The sequence below is a fragment of the Bubalus kerabau genome, chromosome 3, assembly GCF_029407905.1.
Source record: "Bubalus kerabau isolate K-KA32 ecotype Philippines breed swamp buffalo chromosome 3, PCC_UOA_SB_1v2, whole genome shotgun sequence".
Classification (NCBI taxonomy): domain Eukaryota; kingdom Metazoa; phylum Chordata; class Mammalia; order Artiodactyla; family Bovidae; genus Bubalus; species Bubalus kerabau.
The window spans coordinates 71,513,581-71,534,033 of NC_073626.1; the positions used below are offsets into that span (position 1 = coordinate 71,513,581).

The 20,453-nt window shown below is 39.2% G+C and overlaps 1 protein-coding gene across 4 annotated transcripts in view; it reads left to right on the top strand.

Annotated features, from left to right (window-relative positions):
* CCDC141 (coiled-coil domain containing 141) overlaps positions 1-20,453 on the top strand; it is a 213,874-nt gene that overhangs the window by 135,416 nt on the left and 58,005 nt on the right. For all 4 annotated transcript variants that reach the window (XR_008711769.1, XM_055572073.1, XM_055572074.1 and 1 more), the window contains exons 8-11: positions 559-731; positions 14,372-14,513; positions 16,582-16,701; positions 19,638-19,829. Coding sequence is in view for 3 of the 4 variants with exons in the window: in XM_055572073.1 (XP_055428048.1) it covers positions 559-731; positions 14,372-14,513; positions 16,582-16,701; positions 19,638-19,829 (627 nt within the window). In the remaining variant the exon portion in view is untranslated. The remainder of the gene's footprint in view (positions 1-558; positions 732-14,371; positions 14,514-16,581; positions 16,702-19,637; positions 19,830-20,453) is intronic.

Genomic DNA, 20,453 nt, shown 5'->3' on the forward strand with positions numbered 1-20,453 from the left:
CACTGCTTCAGAACCAAATCTCAATCTCTGTAGACAGATGCCTTGGGTAGAGTAGGCAGAAGATCTTATACTCGGAAAGGCAAGAGTCAAAAGCCCCCAAATTTCTTGAATACTTCCCCCTGGTGTTTCAGGTCCAAAGTGCAATTTATTGGGAATTTCTAAAAAGAATATTACAGAGATATTCAAGTTATGAAGTCTGCATAATATTTTGAAAACACCTCATTTGTTCATTGTATTCAGTATAGAATGTGGGAAATTAAACCTGGTTCTCCAAATTTTATACAGTTGTAACTGTGTCATATAGCTACATTTTCAATGTAAATCATTTTGGTAAATTTTACAGTGTTGACATTTATCTGTGCTGAACTAAACTATGACCAGTTTCCCTAAATGGAGCCTAAAAGCTATATGCTGTTTTCTAAGACTCGGATTGTTGTTTTTGGTTATGATCAAACCAATAAATTGAGCGGGCTGGTTTAATCTCTAGTATTTTGTGTACACATTGATGTAGACTTTACACTAGACAGGCAGAAAATGAAAGTATGTTTTCTTTGGCAGGCATTTGATGCACTTGGAAGAGTTGAAGCTTACCTTAAGCTCCTTAAATCAGAGGGTTTAAGTCTGCCTGTCTTGGCGGTGAGGCATGAGGAATTACACAGAGAAATTAAAGACTGCACAGCTGATGCTTTGCAGAAAGGACAAGCCTTGATCAGCCAACTAGCTTCCTGCAGGTAAGTGAAGTCTATTTCTTCCTCAGTGTAACAGGCTTTTTCACAGTTTCTACAGCCTGTTTAAAAAAATAAGTTGTATGATTATTTTTCCTCTGATGTTTTGCTGCATTGTGACATGGCGTAGAAGGATCTGTTGAATTTTGGTCAACCGTACTTCTGAACACAGCATTGCTCTTCCAGAAGTGAGGCTGTATTCTAACCTGAGGACCTGAAGGTGCTAACGCTTCCTTTCTGAGTTTCTGAAGAGGGAGGAAGGAAAGGAACAAAAGAAGAGACAGAGCTTTCCTTCTGTACACTTTTCACATCCTAGCATCTCCATGGGATTTCTTCCTTGCTTTTAATTCATAAGTCTTGAGTCTACCCTGTCCCTTTCTGGAAAAAGTAAAGTTCTAGAATTCCCTTTCATTTGTGACCTTGGTGGATCAACAAGAAAAACCCTAATTAAAAGATAACATTATTATTAACTAATAGTAATGACATTTTAAACAGTTGAGAGCCCACCACATGCCCAGCACTATCTCAACAGCTTTAGAAGCAGTATCTCATTAATCCTCACAGCAACTCTACAAGGTATACAATATACTATTAATATTCTCCTTTACAAGCAACTGAGACACAGAAAGATTAAGTAACTTGCAATCATGTAGCTGGTTAATTAGCGGCAGAGCCAGAATTTGAATCCAAATGCATGGATCCAAATTAATGGTCTAATGCGTCCTAGACCTCTTGCTCTTAACCAGTGTGTTGGGGTGGGTTGTTTTTATGAGCACATTCAGTGAGTGTATCATTATGAGCTTAGAGTTGGGAGGGAATGAGGGCAGAGAAGGACCCTAAGTACAGAAAGATAATGCAGGAAGAATGTATGATCAAGAATAGAGATTGGAAGACAAAAGGGAACTGACAGAAAGAGCAGATGATGGAATGGATACTGGCTGGGAGGAATGATGGCAGGGCTTACATTTTGACATAGAGAGACACAAAGATTTATGCACATGGGATAAGCATGGCTTTTACCTTCCATATCCACAATCCCCTTGAAACTCAAGGACATTCAGTTTGAGGAACAATGAAATAGGTCAAATGTGGTAAAATTTTATTTTGTTTCTGTTTTAAACCCTCATTCTGCTCTATTTTAGATGTGTTTACACATGTTGATTTGGTAAGTTTGGGTTTAGGGTATTTTCTTCTCAAAAGATACTCTGAGGACTTCCCTGGTGGTCCAGTCATTAAGACTCTGTGCTGGAGGCATGGGTCTGACCCCTGGTCGGGGAAGTTCCACATGCCACATGGCCTAGCCAAAAAAAGAGAAGATAGTCTGAGTTCAGACAGATATATTTAACCAGGGCTTGTGATGGTTGTTACAGGACCATGCAAAGCCAAGATCAGAAATAATCCAAGATTTTCCAGCCAGAGCTAAAAAGCTGAGGTTATGAGAAGGATAAATGCTTCTCACCTGTTAAAAATCTAACAGTAGCTGTAGTTTCTAAGTTTCCTTACTTTGGCTCCAAACCATGTATCGTGATGTGTCCAGTTGGCTCCAGGAGCACAAAGGTACTCAGGTCTGGCCCCTATGGGTATGAGAGCTCCTTTCTCCCCTTCTCTGCTCAAGGCCTTCCAGAATGCATAAGTTTCTAGGACCTGACAGAAGGTATCCTATGGAATGCCTAGACTTGTGTCTGAACTCAAGGTAGCTGTTGGACATTGATCTGAGTCATGTGATGATGGAGCAAGTGGTGAAGTCTCCAGCTGTAATTGGGGCATGGTCCCATGTCAGTTTAGCAAGCAGTTCTCAGAGTGCAGACAGATTATATTTCTCTGTTCAGGCTGTTCTTTACTTGTGGTGCTTTCCCTGGCCTGGGGCACTTTCCTTTCACGTAGGGGTGGCTCAGGAGGCAGCTAAAGACCTCTCCCTAGATCTGAAGACTGTCACTGGTATGCTGTCCCAGAGATTCTAGGTGCCTTGGCTTCCCTGAAGTCTGATCTCTGTCTCCTCAAATCAGTAAGTCCTTTGGACTCTGTTTGGTTCCATTTCCCTGAGCTTTGGTCTGGAAATTATCTCCCAGGCAGCAGGTGAGGCAGATGAAAGGCTCACCCCATTCATTTCCCTCCTCTCAAGGATCACTGCCCTGTACTACTTGTCCTTCAGTGTCTGAGAAGCATTGGTTTATATGCTTTGTCTATTTTTCTAGCTTAAGGCATGAGGGTAAATCCAGTCACTGCTCCTTGATCCAAAACTGAAGTTTAGTGTTCAGTTTTGATGCTTAAGTCCTGGCACAGGAAAACTGGTCACAATTTATTACTGCTAGAGAGGGGAACAGCTACTCACTCCTGTATTCTGGCCTGGAGAATTCCATGGCCTGTATAGTCCACGGGGTCACAGAGTCAGACACAGCTGAGAGAACTTTACTTTTACTTTTTCAGACTTGATCCTGTTTGTTCTAATCAGTGATGCTTTATTTTCTATACTTAAATATAGAGAAGTGCTTCTGTTTTGCCCGCAGTGTTCTAGTGACTCTTTTTGGCTATCCATTTTGTAATGGTCAACATGTTTATTTTTATTTACTTAGCTAGTCTCAGTCTTTTTGCCTTCTTTGCTTTTTCTAGTCTCTCTCTCTCTCTGTCTCTATATATATATATATTTCCCCCCCTCCAAAGGGGCATCTATAGTTCTTTTCTTCAGACTGCAGACTGAATCTTAATAGAAGTAATAGTTAGCCACCATTTTAAGAAGCTTGAATTAATAGTTAAGTATCTGGATTAAAAAATAATAAGCAGTATAGTTTCTGTCAACATCCTAGATATATGAGCTTTCATACTAATTACAAGGTGTTGGTTGCCCTGAAATTTCACAATATTTTAAAATCAATACTATTTCCATTTTGCAGGAGGAACTGAAGGTAAAGAGCAATTAATATTTGGCAAAGAACATTCTGGAAATTCATTAGAAGCTGAATTGAAATGCATTAGAATCTCAGTTGCAAACCAGAGCCACACAGTTACTGACCTCAGTCCCATGCATTTGACTTGGGACTTGCTTCCCTTCCTCATGTAATGGTTTATCTGTTCAATGACCTGGGTCACCACCATGGGAGAGAAGCAGAACCTAAGAAGGAAATTTCCAGTTGCAGCCATGACTGGCTTGAAACCGCAGCTTAGAATAATAGCAAGGGAAATTAACATGAATTCCCACCGAGAAAAGTATGTGTTGGTGAGCATCAGAGTGGCCTCCTAGACTTCTGAAGGCCCGCCACACTAGGACACAAAACACTAACATTCCTGCTATCAGGCACTTGGAAACTGGCGTGGATAAGACGTTTAGAACTTAGTATCAAAGGAGCTTTATTTCATGCATTCTGAGAGCCAAAACAATGCCATGACTTTTAAACCTAACTTCTCTAAATGACCCTCAGTTTCCTCATCAGTAAAAATGGAGACACCCATTTTATAGAGAGGTGTTTTTTTTTTCTTTTTTTCTTTTAAATCATATGCAGTAGCACCACTCTTGGTCCACAGGGAGCACCCAATAAGCAGTTGGTTCATTTATTTATTTACCTTCTATACAAAGAGATTTAAAAGCAAAATACTAAGAGTTACATGATTGTTTCAAATGACTACAATGGAGTCAACTGCATCAAATCATATTCATTTTCACTAACTGGGGAAGGTTATATTAGAAACAGGGCAGATAAACACTTCTCTTGAGGAAATTAAAAGGCAAAATCTAGTACTGGGGCACTCAAGAATTTCAGAGACCCTTAGATCTTTTTTTTTTCCTGTTAGTTAATAAAACAGAACTTCAGAAGTTCACATTTATCTGTGATAATGCTTCCCAGTAAATCTGAGAATTTTGTCATTATTTTTTCTGTAATTGCTATCTTATTAGGAACAGATCCACACTGTTTTTCTATCCTGGAATCAAATACCTTTGAAGCTGGGGCAGCCTCACAGAATCAGTGGTGGTTATTTACATGTTTCCTTGCATTTCTATTTCCTCCCTGCATTCAAGTGCTAATCCTGAGTCATTGTTAAATTGTTCATTATCTTTTCAGGGTGTGATATCTGTCACACAACCTAAATTCACTTTAATGTAAAAGGCACATGAGCACATTCGTTTGCATGTGTTAATAGCTATGATGCAAGTTACCTATGATGGAATCTGATAATGGTCACACCATACTTACAGAGAGGTTGAAAGTTCTGGATTCTGGCCTCTTCACCTCCTTTTAGGTCTTACTTGGCATCATCTCGGAGCACTGAGTTTAAAGATGGCCCAGAGGTGCCCTGCTCCCAAGCAGAATTCTGCATTTATTAAGCCACAGGAAGCTGTAGTGATTGGAAGTGCTGGTCAGAAATGCTGTATGAGGATGAAGTTTTCCATAATTTGCACAAAAATTGAGAACCTCCTTTTTTTTCTCTCAGTGAGCTCTCAGCTCAGAACCCTAAAACAAGGAAACCACAAACAAAAACATGAGACAAAATATGGACTGGGGGAAAATACTTGCAAATGATGAGACCAACCAAGGGCTTAATTTTCAAAATATACAAATAGCTCATATAATGCAACAATAACAACAAAAAATCTAACCGCAATCAAAAAAATAGGCTGAAGAACTAGAGAAATGTTTCTCCAAAGAAGACATACAGATGGTCAGAAGGCACATGCAGAGATGCTCAATATCACTAATTGTTAGAGAAATACACACCAAAACTACAGTGAGATAGTACCTCACACCAGTCTGAATGGCCATCATTTTAAAAGTCTACAAATAACAAATGCTGGAGAGGCGGTGGAGAAAATGGAAACCTTCTACAATGATGGTGAGAAGGTAATGTCCCACCAACAGCCACTATGGAAACTGTGTGGAGTTTTCTTAAGAAAACTAAAAATCGAGTTGCCATATGATCCAGAAATCCTACTTCTGGGCATATATCCAGATAAAACTATAATTCAGAAAGATACAGGACTCAAAAACATGGAAGCACCCAGTAAGACCAGGCTACCTTATCCAGTATTCATTTAGCTTTTCCTGCTTGCTAAAATTAACTTCAGATTTACAAATAAACTTGCTTCTGAATTGATTCAGTTTCTGTTTCTGCATAAAAGACGGTTTCAGTTTTCATTCTATTTTGTTGTGGTGAATTGAAATTTATAACCCTCATCCTGACTAAACACTTTGGCATAACCTTCAGTATTGCCCTCTTGCTCTAACATTTATTGCTATTTATTTAACGTTAATTCTTCATATGTTTATTTTTTACAGAGAAATAAAAACAGGAATAAGTTAGGATTTTCCTCTTTCCAAGATTTTCATTTGTGTTGACAGCCCCTAGTTACCCTGATTGATACTGTGATAATGAAGATTGGAGAGACCATGGTTCATTTAGTCACTCATTTTGTCATTGCCCAAATATTATTGCCTTTTGTAAATCAGATGCTCCCGAGTATCCAATGCAGAAGATGAAGTTCCTGCCTTCATGCTATTTATATTCTGGTGGGAAGAAATAGTCAACGGACCAATCAATAGATGAGATGCTCTTACACAGCGATGAGTACTATGAGAAAAATAAAAAGTGGAATGGGATAAAGAGTGACTGTGGGAGGGGACCATCTTAGACATTGTAGTCAGGGAAGGAGTCCCTGAAGAGAAAGAGCCATCAGGCAAATAGCTGGGAGATGAGAGGCCCTGCAAAATAGCAGCAAGACTGTAGCAGAAATAAGTACAGTTTTGCTGGAGGAGAGGGCGACAAGGGAAAAAGGCCTAAGACAAGATCAAAGAGTTAAGTGGGAGTTAGACTATGCCCAAATGCTCACTGGCAATAAAGGCAATGTTTGTGGGCTTTATCCACATTAACAAATTTCATCCTCAAACCACCCTATTATACAGGTACTTCTATTATCATTGTCCTGTTTTTTCAGGTGGGGAAGCTGCCTCAGAGAGGTTCATATAACTTGTCCTACCATCTGTCACACAGTAGAAGGGGTGGAGAGAGTGCAGGTCTGAACCACTTAGGTTGTTAGGTTGTTAGCTGTCTCCTCGCTTTCAACTTCAGTCACTAGCAACAAGCCTGGCCACTTAGTGAAGGTGGGTTTTTTTTGTTTGTTTGTTTAATTCTAGTGCATTTAAAATGTGCTCCATCTACCTTCTAGTTTCAACTCAAATCTCACCTTCCCTGTGAAGTTTTTCTTTCAGTTTATTTAAAACATTATTGAACATACATATATAAGCATCTCATATGACATACCAGCACTGGACTTCAAGGACAGTCAAAGATGCATAAATCTGTTCCCGAGCCTCCAGAACCTTATTAATGGCCAGTCAGGGAATAAGACGTGAAGGGCGTATTCTTAGGCCTGAGGAAGCCTTGGGAACCTCTTCAGAGAAGAGAGACACTGTCCCAAGCTCCTGCGGTCAGGATGGGTGAAGTGAAGGAATGAGACTTGAAAGGGCCATTGTTGGATTTGATCATCTAAGATGAGTGAAGGGTCTACATCTTCCAACCAAGATGAACAGAATCAATACCCACCACACAATGCCTTTTAAATTCCTTTATATATGTTGGCTTTATCCAATAGTTTCACTTTTCACTCTGTGGTCTGCAGACTCATTCCTTAATTTTGACTTGTGATAGCATCATCTCTTCATCCAGACCATGACATCAGCTTGAGGTCAGCCCTTAAAGTCAACCATCAAGAAACCTCTTTTATGTTCCTTATCTCAATATTTACCTATTAGGTGACTTGATTTGAAATGTTAAGGGGCTGATGTGGCATAAAGCAAAGCTTATGTCAGGGAAAAAATATCGTAAAAGATCTTAAGTAAACACACAAAAATAAAATCCCTACCCACCATCAAACTAAAATCAACAACAACAACAGAGAAACAGAACCAGAATCCCTTTGTATCACAGAGTCATCCAAGATCTCACATCGTAGGAATTCTGCTAAGCATTTAAGAACTTGAAAGAACTTTTTTTTTTTCAAGTCTGATGATATATTTAGATGGTAAATGTCAAATACTGAAAGGTGGGAAATTGCAAAGTTGAATTCTTATGACAGTGTTAACTCAGCCACTTTCCAAATATTTTCAAATCTATATTAAGTTGTTCTCTTTAGAGGTTGAGTAAATGTCATAACTGCAACCTGGACCTGTTACCATTAAGACTTTGATAATTTTGAAACTCTTAGTATGGAAGGCACTAAAAGTTTACCCTTTCCATTAAATCTACGACTGATTAGATTAGGTTCTTAGAAAATATCTAGGAGTCACTAATTACGGCATGGATTTATTCATTGATAATGCTGTGATGTGACATAGTGATGATCCCAGAGTAAAAAGATTTGGAACTGCAGCATCTACCAAGGAAGGCTGACTAAACGGGCAGAAATCTGTGCTTTGGACCACTGAAGGAGAGTTCTCTTCAACGAGAGGGCTTAGAGAGAAAAGAACAAGGGAGAGATGTGCGTGGACATATTTAGGAATAAAATGCTTATCATGGTGCTGTTTATAATAGAGCAAACCTGAAAACCACCTACATATGTCCAGAAAATAGGGAAATGTTTGAATAGTTTAAGGGCAAGCCTAGTGTGGAATATTCTAATCCAATATCAAAAGAGTGTTTTTGAGAAATATTTGAAGACAGAGCATCCTCACAATATAATGTTGAGAGGGTAAAGCGGGATCCAAACCACACTGTAGTAACTTTGGAGGGAGAGGGGGGTGGAAAGGACTGCAGAGGGAAAAGCTTTTAGAAGGAAATACATTAAAATGTATGTTGCTATCTTCCAAATTATCTCAAATGAGAGTGTTTATCTGTTTAGCTATTACTGTGCCCCTTTTACTTGAGGATATATTGTCATCAATTATGGAAGTGAAGTGAAGTGAAGTGAAGTCGCTCAGTTGTGTCCAACTTTTTGTGACCCCATGGACTGCAGCCCACCAGGCTTCTCTGTCTATGGGATTTTCCAGGGAAGGGTACTAGAGTGGGTTGCCATTTCCTTCTCCAGGGGATCTTTCTGACCCAGGAATCAAACCTGGGTCTCCTGCATTGCAGGCAGATGCTTTACCCTCTGAGCCAACATGTTCTACAATTATCTCATTAATTATAAATTTTCTGTTTTTCTCTCTTTTCCTTCTTCCAGTAACTCCCCGTAGGAGAATCTTGGAGCCTCTCAGTCTGTCTCTTAACTTTCAGATTTTTCATTCCTTGATCACTTTGCATTGCATTCCCTCAAAAATGAATCAGATTCATTTTTCTCTTGTTAATTTTCCCTTTGTTTTCAACAATGGATTCTTCTGATTGTTTTCACAACTGTATTATTTTCACTCTTAGGATTTCTAGCTCCTTTTTCCTACCCAATCTTGTTTTATTTCTGACTGTTCTTGTTTCAGAGTTTTTGTTTCTTTATTATGGGTATTGGTTTTTCCTTTATCTATCTGGTAGTGTGAAACATCTGATTGCTGTACTTATTTTCATTTCAGACGGAGTACATTTAGCTTTTGACTGTTGGGTGTTTCTCCTTGGGATTCATTTTCCTCATGTGTTTTGAAATTGTAGATTGTCCTCTAGATGGAAAGTGTTTGTTGTTCAGCTTTATTGTCCTTGCTTTGTTCTCTCCTCATTTCTCTTTCCTCCTGAGCAGCTTTGCAGTGACTTCTACCTGGACCTACAGGATCTCCAGTCCAGCAACTATCTTCTGCTGTCTGATTAGGGTCACCCAAGCTCCCATGGAGATACTGTGGCTCTCAGAGGTGCAGCCAGAAAACCAGGTTGGGGAGGAGTGGGGCTCCCTGACTGCCCAGCAGTGTCTGATTCCTACAGCAGCTAGCTGTAGTGTTTTCAATCTCCTTTTGTAAGGAGGGAAAACCCCATCGCTATTACTGATTTCTGCCCTTCACGGAGTGCATGCTTTGGTCTCTCTGTCCTCATAGAAATGAAACTTGTTAGCATCTCTGCATGGATCTGAACCCAAGAACCCTGTAGCTTCAGCCCCACTTACTACTTATGTTTCTTTATTGTCTTGTATGTATGAGAGATGTGTGTGGGTGTGATATCCGTGTGGTGGGCAGTGATTCAAAATGTATACAACTTAAGTCAGCAAAAAAACCAATTATTGTGAAAACATGCATTTCACTTCCTCAGTTGGAATGTCACTTTTTCAAAGTAGGGATGAAAACTAGAGAGGTGGTTGTTTCCTGCAAAATAAAGATGTTAAACATGAGTTCCTGTCAAGAGAAGTAGCAACCTAAAGATAAGGAAGATAATTTTTTCCCATTTTCAAAGTATAATTTGTCCATAGACAATAAGAAAAATATGATCAGCTGATTCCTTCTGATGAGATAGAGTAAGCTGTCAAGTGCTTACCATCTGGTTCAGCTCCTAATCCAGATGGACTGCCAGTAGTAATTTATGAAAGGTCTGAAAGCAACTTGCTGCTCTTGGGAAAGAATCATTAAAACATATTAGCACTGAGATTTACTCCCTTTCCTCAGCCTCAGTTTGTAACAAATGCAAAGGTGTAGGGAAACTGCTTCCATATAGGAAATATAACAGTCTATTTTTGAGCCAGAAGTCAATATGTCTGTGCTCTCTAGGGGGAAAAATAATTTTTCTTTCCCCTTCCCTCACCTCTCCTGGCTTAATGAATAGGGGAGAAAATACTTCCATGGTGAAGTTTCTAACAAATGTCTAAAGAAGCCTTCAGTCTGTCATTCCTGAGCCTCTGTGATGCTTGAAGAAGTCAAAATCGATATCAAGAATAATCCAATATACCCCGTGTTCATACTATAGGCAGGAACCATTTAATCCATTCATAGAGTGCCTGAAGATCAAGCAGTATTTCCAATGTAAATTACAGAGCCACAGATTGTTAGGCTTAGAAAGCAGGTCCACTGGTCGCTTCTCTCCCACCCCATCAGGCAGCACCTGAGCAGTGTGTCCTGAGTCAAAACAAAATGCCCAGGGAACTTGCTTCTACCAAATTTCTATTGTCCACCCACAGTTCTTGCCCCATCGCTTATTAACACTACTGTGAAGTAATACTGGGTGGCTAATGCAATTCTATTAATTTACTTTCAGTTCATGTAAGAATTGCTGGCAGAGTTTGAGGTCATATTTTTCCTTTGATCAAACAATCTGCATTTCAGACTCTGAGGAAATTGGCAATAGGAAGGCTATACATGTTTTAAAATGTTTTGGAATGTTCAAAAGAAATGTCTGGAATCTTCACAAGAAAATATCTGGCATCAATTTTTCAAGTTTCCAGCTGAAAATGGTGGAATAGGGCGGTTATAATGTGCAGATTAGGTTTTCATAAAGGAGGAAAGGAGAGGAAACAGACCTGGGGTCAGGAGTGTGGCAGATAAAGGTTCCATTCAGAGGGAAGGGGTTAATGCCACACGTGACAGAGATGATCTAGCCGAGGACACAGAGGAAACAGGAGCTGGCCGTCGCGAGCAAAATGATTGAGAACTTATACTAAAAAAGAGGTCTAAGCCACAAATAAGAGGGGTATGCACACGGGACAGGCAATTCAGCCTGACCCTATAAGACTTGAAACAGAGGAGAGAAGTACCCGTGAACCTAACTGAATCCTAAACCATCAAAGAAGAAATTGGGCAGTTTTCGGATAGCCTAAAACTTCTATAACTAGGCAAAGGGCAACGTCATCCTTGTTTAAAACTTGTTGGAAACTGTTACTAGTGACATTTTTAATACAATAACTATCTGTGCATATATTTTTGTTCCTTAAATTTGTGTCTTCTCTTCCCTTAAATATTGATCAAAGTATATTTTATTTAATTTGAAAATATGCATTGATTTAATTCTTAACAAGGCTTTGTATTCAAGGTTGCAGAGGATAAATGAATGAAAAGAATATTGCCTTTTCCCTTAATTTATAGTGCAATAGATACACAAGATAAGGTATAAATCACCACAAAATGAGACTGATTTCCTAGGTCATTGAAAAATAAAAATGAATGATCCATCCAAAGACAGAGAGAGAGAGACATTCTATTTGGCTCGTTATGATTCATCTAAATTAAAATTGTGAGTTGCTAAAAAGCAGTATTTTTACAGAAGAAATGCTTGATTTTCTTTTGTTTCCTGTTTCCATTCTCTGTGCCAGAGGGACCTTCAAGATGTGAATCTGAGCAAGATATCAGGCCCCTCTAGTGGCCACTTTGCAAACTACCGACAGACATTGAATTATCTGGTGAAGACTGCCAATTTCAAGAGTATGCCTGCCAGGCTTATCCTGCTTCCATCAACAGTCAGTTCAAGGGAAAGTGAAATTTTAAAAGAATGTAGTGCCCGCTTCCCACCATTGTATGTCAGGAACCCAGAAAAATTATTACCATGAGGTGGTAATGAATGTGGACTCAGATTAGATGAATAGGTTCAAATCCCAGCCCTGCCATTTAATAAATGTGACCTGGGTAAGTTGCTGAGTATTTCTGTACCTCACTTGGCTCATCTGCAAAATAGAGATAACAGTTATAGCCAGATTACAGGGTAGTTATGAGAATTAGAAGAGATTACTTAAAACATTAAAAATGGTGCCTTGTCGCCATAAATGGATTATTTTTAGAAAATGCTTTCCCATTTACTTTGACAAGCTTTACCTTCTGTATTCTCTGTACTTTCTTTCCACAGTACTTACTCACCTTTTCTATCTTTCTCATTCCAAATTTGCCTATTTTACAGAAAACTATAACATATAGGACACCTGGGATTTTAAGGACCTGTTTAGCATACAAAGTCTAAAATGTAGTCAAAATATGATTACTATTACCGATACACTACTTTTACAGAATTCGTGGATATGAAGAATGATTTCCTAAACTCTCCTGATTTCTTGATTATACTCTTTACTGTCTCTGAATTATTAAAATGTGGAACAAGTTTTAATGTTGTGAAACACTATGTGTCAGGAATCAGATTTCTCCAAAATCAAGCTTCTCTGGGCCTCTGGTGGTCCCACAGGACACACTTGAATCCCATGTACACTTGACAAGATTCTCAAGCTGCCTGATGAGCCCTCAACTCTTTGGCAGCCTCATTGTCATTCCTGTGAAGTCGCTTTCCCTCTCAGGCATTTGGGATCCTGCCCTCATTTCATTACTAATTAAATTCATTTTTACAAAGCCATAAATTAATTATTTGAGGTAAAACTCCTGAATTCTGTATCTTGTTCCAAGATCTTTTTAAGCTCTGGGTAATTAAATGTAAGAGTTATCAGCTCATCTTCATGAGTATTGGAAGGAAATGACTGATGGGAAATTAAAGACTCCAGCTTCTTACATATTAGGAGAGGCTCTGTCTCAGCGATAGGTTGAACGCTGTAAAAGTGCTCATTGCATCAGCTGTGTCCTTTCGTTGTCTTGCGTTGCTGGTAAGCCTATGTTGGAAATGGTTTGGAAACTTGCTAGTGTGTCTTTAGACCATAGCAAAGGGGGTCCAACTCAAAGTTCATTTGTTGTTTTAAAGGCATTTTCATTTTGTGAACTGTCCTGTCACTTTTTCTCACAAGACCAGCCCTTGTGAGAAAATTATCAGTTCAGTTCAGTTCAGTCACTCAGTCGTGTCCGACTCTTTGCGACCCCATGAATCGCAGCACGACAGGCCTCCCTGTCCATCACCAACTCCCGGAGTTCATCCAGACTCACGTCCATCGAGTCAGTGATGCCATCCAGCCATCTCATCCTCTGTTGTCCCCTTCTCCTCCTGCCCCCAATCCCTCCCAGCATCAGAGTCTTTTCCAATGAGTCAACTCTTCGCATGAGGTGGCCAAAGTACTGGAGTTTCAGCTTTAGCATCAGTCCTTCCAAAGAAATCCCAGGGCTGATCTCCTTCAGAATGGACTGGTTGGATCTCCTTGCAGTCCAAGAGACTCTCAAGAGTCTTCTTCAACACCACAGTTCAAAAGCATCAATTCTTCCGCACTCAGCTTTCTTCACAGTCCAACTCTCACATCCATACATGACCACAGGAAAAACCATAGCCTTTACTAGATGGACCTTTTTTGGCAAAGTAATTATACATGTGTATAATTAACAGGTACAAAATTATAATATGAGGCTTGGTTTCCTCTTATGAACATGTACATCAGATTCCTCATTATTTGTGATAGTTTTGTTTTCACCTAATGATTGCAGCCTTGAGTCTTCATAATCATTCAGAACCAAGACCTAATGTCACATGAATATTTTACCCTATTGGATCAGTCAGTGTTTTGTTAATTGGCTGATATACATTTCTATTCAAAGATCATCTTTAGATAAATGAAGCTTTCAAATAAACCCCCAGGAAAACTCTTGGCAGACATCCTGTGCTTTTTGCCATAGGGCTCTCAAAACATCTTAGAGAAATATTAAAAAGTGAATATTTAGGAAAGAAGATTAGACCTGGTTGCAAAAACGCATAACTCATATTTTCCCTCAGGACTGAGTTAAACAAAAGAACATCATTTGGTTTTGCTCTGTGCTGTACCAGGACTACAGCCTCTTAACTTGTATTATCCTGAAGCTTAATAACTTTTATCAAGTCATACTTATGGAAGATTCATCTTCCAGTGTTCCCTGTTCCTAGGGCTTCTCTATAAGGGTGGAGTGAACTAACAGCTGGCTTGTTCCATTCAGCTCTCGGGTGACCGGTGTCTGTGAGATTATGGGCTGCCTCAGAAGACGGGTAGAACATCTGACTCAACAGTGTTCAGCGCACAAGGAATTTGCTCTTAAGAGACAGCAATTAACAGCCTTGGTGGAGGGCCACCTAAGAGAGGTAATTTCATAAAGTGTGTCCTCCTTCAGGTATAATGCTATTTAGATACGGCCCCTTACCTGGTGGTGACAGATGATGGTATGGCAATGACAGCATGTGGGCCCATATGGTGGGAGTACAGGGCGTGTCTCCTTAGGATTCCCTTCATCCTACGTTAGGCTTTACATTCAAACAGAATGAAGCTGTAATTCACTACTACTCACCAACCATCCCTGTCCCAGGTTGCCAAAACTAGAAGCATCATCCTTCCTGCCTCCCAGCCTCGAGCATGTTTACACAAAGGCAGCTCTCACTTTGCACAGAACTGTGTTAACTGTGTTCATTGAACCAGGTGCACAATTGGGATTGTGTTCTCCTTGATTCACATGGCTCTGTGCATGGCTCCCATATGCATGCTTTGATTGTCATGGCACCATACGATAGAAGAACAGTGGATAATGCTTCCCTGGTGGCTCGGTGGTAAAGAATCCACCTGCCAGCAGAGGAGACACAGGTTCAATGCCTGGTCTGGGAAGATCCTTCCTTCCGCGGAGCAACTAAGCCCCGTGCACCACAACTATCGAGCCTGTGCTCTGGAGCCCAGGAGCCACAACTCCTGAGCCCACATGCCCTACAACCCCTCTCCACAGCAAGAGAAGCCACTCTAATGAGAAGCCCGCACACTGCAACCAGAGGGTAGCCCCCTCTCACGGCAACTAGAGAAAAGCCAGCATAGCGGTGAAGACCCAGTGCAGCCAAAAATAAATAAAAAAAATTTTTAAAAGAACAGCAGGCTGATACCAAAAAAAAAAAAAAAAAAAAAAAAAGATGAGTTTTACAGGTTCCGGGAATAAATTGACATTATCATAATTTATTGAACTAAGACAATGCAAAATACCAAGGCCACTCTGAATAAAACCAGACATGTAAAATCCTTTCTCCAAAGTGAATACAATGGTTTGAAGAATTTTATTTCCTATTTTCAAAAAAGAATGAAACCAGGCAGCTACTATTTGGCTAAATAAAAATTACTGGTCTATGGATGGAATTATAGCAAAACCTAGTATCTCAATGACATTAATGCTTATGAACCATGTTGCAAAGGCTGGGTCTCCAATTTTCAATGATTTTTTTTTTGCCTCAATGGACTTACATGTCTGACTTACACAAATGGAATTAATAGACTTCACAGGAGAGGTCATTAAATAATCAAGTCTCTATCTATATTGCCTCCTCGCCTGTTATTGATCCAGAGATGGGAGTGTGAGCCTTGTTCTGATGCTTGGGTCCAGGGAGATTGCAAATATGGCGGCAGCTGTAGTGTTGCATTCCCTGGAGCCTGAGATTCAAGCTAATGCGGTAGAGGTGGATAAGACAGTAGAAATGCAAACAGCTATTGCTAATTGCCCTGCTACTGTGAAGTCAGAGCCAATTTGACTCTGGGAAGTATGGACTCTAGTCAGAGCAAGGCAGTAACTTGAATTGAATAGAACCCTTTACAGGTCACTATATTCATTTATCCTTGGTATATCGAAGTCACCCACAATCATCAATTAAGTCTCCTGAGCACGCTCCTGTGTTTTGTTATCACAAATATAGCAAGTGGTGCTGCCCTAGAGTCCCTCAGCCCTAAATAAAGTAATCCATAGAGTGATCTAATACTTGTGCTGAACTTCTGTTTCAAAATGTACCTGTAAATCGGGCTCCATTCAGCATATAGTGCATGATTGTGATTTAATGAACCAGAAAAGTTCATCTCTATTGATGTGTTGACAAGTGCATTATCCTTTCTAGGTAATATAGATAATTTTTAGAGAGTGTGCATTGTTTCTGTTATCTCATTGCTATTAATAAGAGAAATATCTGTAAACATGTATCCTTTCTTGGTGGGTCAGTAATACTACCTCATATGAAGAGCAGCATTATTAAATATAAAATTCTGAAATATTTTAGACCATTTTTAGATTAAATTGATATATATTAAAGTGTAATGGGAAAGTAGAGAGCAATATCTATCTTTCCTACACATATACATGCATATATGCCAATATTTATTGCTAAGGCTGCAATATATTCTTTATTTCTGAAGGTTGAAATGTCCATTCAGAAAATCAGCACAATACTTTCCAATGCAATGGATGTCGGTTCCAGCCTTTCTGAATCAGAGAAGATTTTGAGTAAATATCTGGAACTAGATAAACAAGCTAAGGTAAATAAAATGAGAGTTATTATTATAGTTATGATTTTGTGAATATAATTTCTTTTCAGTAGCTATAAAACTTAATCCTAGCTCCCTTAAGGGCTGCGATTCTAAATTAGTATTATGGCAAATAATGAAACTCCAACTAGTAAATACAAATAAAAAAACTCCTACTAGTATATGCATCTAAATTACTTATATGTGCATTTATTAGGGTGTTTGAGCTCGCAGAAACTCAGTATTATAGCCTGGTATTAGACAGTCATTTGGCCCTCTTTCCTTGCCTGGGAAATGTTAGCAGCTCCTTCTGGGGGTTCCAGAGGAGGCAGGGAGAGTGCTTCTCTAAGGCTATTTGTAATTTTCTGCTAGAGTAAGTTGCAAAAGAAAATTACCAAAAGCAACATGCATTGATGCAGATTCCAGGAGGTTAAAAAAAAATCTTGTTTGCACACCCAGTGTTTAGAGACAGAAGATGCCCCCTCCTCTGTCTGAAATTTTCTCTAGCATCCTTTCACCCCTTTCGCATGGCACTTGGGTTCAAATATTCCTGCATAAAGTCCCCGCCTGCCCCAGCAGGTGGTTAGGAAGGTGGAACAAGTACCATGTCTGCAGGAAAACGGCCTCGCTATTCCATCATTCCTTTTTTTTTAATTTAATGTTTATTTTATGTTGGGGTATTATTGATTTACAATTTTGTGTTAGTTCTTGCTATACAGCAAAGTGCTATACGTGATAGATTATACATGATAATTGCTTTGTGAAATTTACCAATAGCTCTAGAAAGTACTCAAATTAATTTTATTGTATAAGAGATGATAATTTATAGAAACTGTTTACTCATTTTTTAATTTTAAAAAATTCCATGTTAATTATTCAGTCTCCTTAAAAATCTCCATTTATGAGTTTTTATTTTTTAACTAATTAATTTATTTTATTTGGAGGCTAATTACTTTACAATATTGTAGTAGTTTTTGCCATACATTCACATGAATCAGCCATGGGTGTATATGTGTTCCCCATCCTGAACCCCCCTCCCACCTCCCTCTGCATCCCATCCCTCAAGGTCCTCCCAGTGCACCGGCACTGAGCGCCCTGTCTCATGCATCGAACCTGGACTAGTGATCTATTTCACATCTGGTAATATGCATATTCGGAGAAGGCAATGGCACCCCACTCCAGTACTCTTGCCTGGAAAATCCCATGGACAGAGGAGCCTGGTAGGCTGCAGTCCATGGGGTCGCTAGGAGTCGGACACAACTGAGCGACTTCACTTTCACTTTTCACTTCCATGCATTGGAGAAGGAAATGGCAACCCACTCCAGTGTTCTTGCCTGGAGAATCCCAGGGACGGGGGATCCTGGTGGGCTGCCGTCTATGGGGTCACACAGAGTCGGACATGACTGAAGTTGACTTAACAGCAGCAGCAGCAGCAATATACATATTACAATGTTATTCTCTCACATCATCCCACCCTCACCTTCTCCCACGGAGTCCAAACGTCTGTTCTTTATATCTGTGTCTCTTTTGCTGTCTCACATATAGGGTCATTGTTACCATGTTTCTAAATTCCATATATACGCATGTAGGGAATACGGTACAGATGAAGTCTGAATAATCTAAAGAGTCAGTGAATTTGACTTGCCTAGAGTGGCTCTCATATGATTTCTCTTGAGTGTAATTTCTGGCACATGACATTTAACCACTGAGTCAATGGATGGGGAGGTAAGCACTACATACATGATTGCCATAGACTGTGAGACCAGGCTAGGATCCAAGCAAACATGAAAGAGAGAAGCTACACCCTCATTTACAACCAGGAGGGACTGCTCTTGCACTTGTATTTAATACACTTCCCAAATGCTCCACTAACCAAAGGTAACTTTCATTTACAAGCGCTGCTCCCACAGAGTACTCTGGGAAAAAGGAAACAGAGGAGTTTCTCCCCATAAAATGTCCTCCTTTTCTCTCATATTTTTAAAATAAAAAAAAATGAAATTGACTTCAGGCATGTATTTCATTTTAGACGTTTTAAATAATGAATTTTAAAAGTTTTTTTTAAAAAAATAATGAATTAAAAACACCCCCTTAAATATTGGTTCATCTGTGAGTTTCAGGTGGGGATGCTATTTGTGAAGGAGACTCGGATAAATTAGGAGATTGGGATTGACATATATACTTTTATATACACTACCATATATAAAATAGATAATCAACAAGGAGCTACTGTATACACAGGGAATGCTACTCAATATTCTGTAATAACCTATATGAGAAAAGAATCTGCGCTCAGTGCCGGTGCACTGGGAGGACCTTGAGGGATGGGATGCAGAGGGAGGTGGGAGGGGGGTTCAGGATGGGGAACACATATACACCCATGGCTGATTCATGTGAATGTATGGCAAAAACTACTACAACATTGTAAAGTAATTAGCCTCCAAATAAAATAAATTAATTAGTTAAAAAATAAAAACTCATAAATGGAGATTTTTAAGGAGACTGAATAATTAACATGGAATTTTTTAAAATTAAAAAATGAGTAAACAGTTTCTATAAATTATCATCTCTTATACAATAAAATTAATTTGAGTACTTTCTAGAGCTATTGGTAAATTTCACAAAGCAATTATCATGTATAATTATTTTAATTATTTAAAAAATGCCTGTTTTATAACCTTTCATACTAAACAAACTTTGTCCTATCTCTACACATAAAAAAAGAATGTTCTAAATAAGAAGTATAGCTAATAGACTGAAAGAGTAATCTAGATGGTTTTCATTTAGTAGTGCCTTTTCTTGAATTTTGAAATGTGTGCCTTTTTTATTGAGGAGAGTTTTGGTACAAGTTCAATTAATAATCGTAATAGATGGCTGAACCGAAGGTAATGGAATGTGAGTGTTCATGATTCCCCTGTCAGCCGCTGACCCCCTGTGCTTGGCTTTCGTAGGAGACATCACATGAATTAGAAGCAGCTGCAAAACTCTTGACAGAGAAACATGATTTTGAACTTGATGAACTGGCATCGCTTTCTTCTAAAGCTAAATGGCTAGAGGAAGAATTAAACATATTTGGCCAAAGCATCAACTCCAGGTCACAAGTCCTGCAAACTTACGTGGCATTTCTAAAGTCATCGGAGGAGGTACAGAACCTATGGGCTGACCTCTTTGGCAACACGACAAAGAGGCTGTGTTGAAACACTTTTTACTATGGCCTGCCATTATTTACAATATTCTAAACATAAAACAAAATTATTTAAAAATCAGTCATTTTCTATTTTGAAGTAAGTCATCAATCTCTTCAAAATACCTAAGCAATGTGTGTGATTTGTTTGAAGTACACAGAATTGGAAATTATGGTCTGTTGAGTCTGGTCTCAGATCAGTCTTGTTTAATGCCTTTTAATAAGTTTCCTCTGAGAGCTTCTTAGGAAGCATTATTTTGACTGGTTTGTATTAAATAATCTGTAAAATTTCCTCTGGTAGACTAGCATTCCATCTCTCAAAGGTCCCAGCTTCTCAACGGTGGCATCAGTGATAGAAAAGTAATTAGCCTTCAGTCAAAATAAATTTATATTAAAAAGAAAACAAAAGACAAAAAAAAAAAAAAAGAAAAGTGCTGGAGTCCCACCTCTTAACTCTGGTCCCATTATACCCATGCTCCGTTGCTCAGTCGTGTCCAACTCTTTGTGGCCCCATGGACTGTAGTCTGCCAGGCTCCTCTGTCCATGGGATTACCTGGTCAAGAATACTGGACCGGGTTTCCAT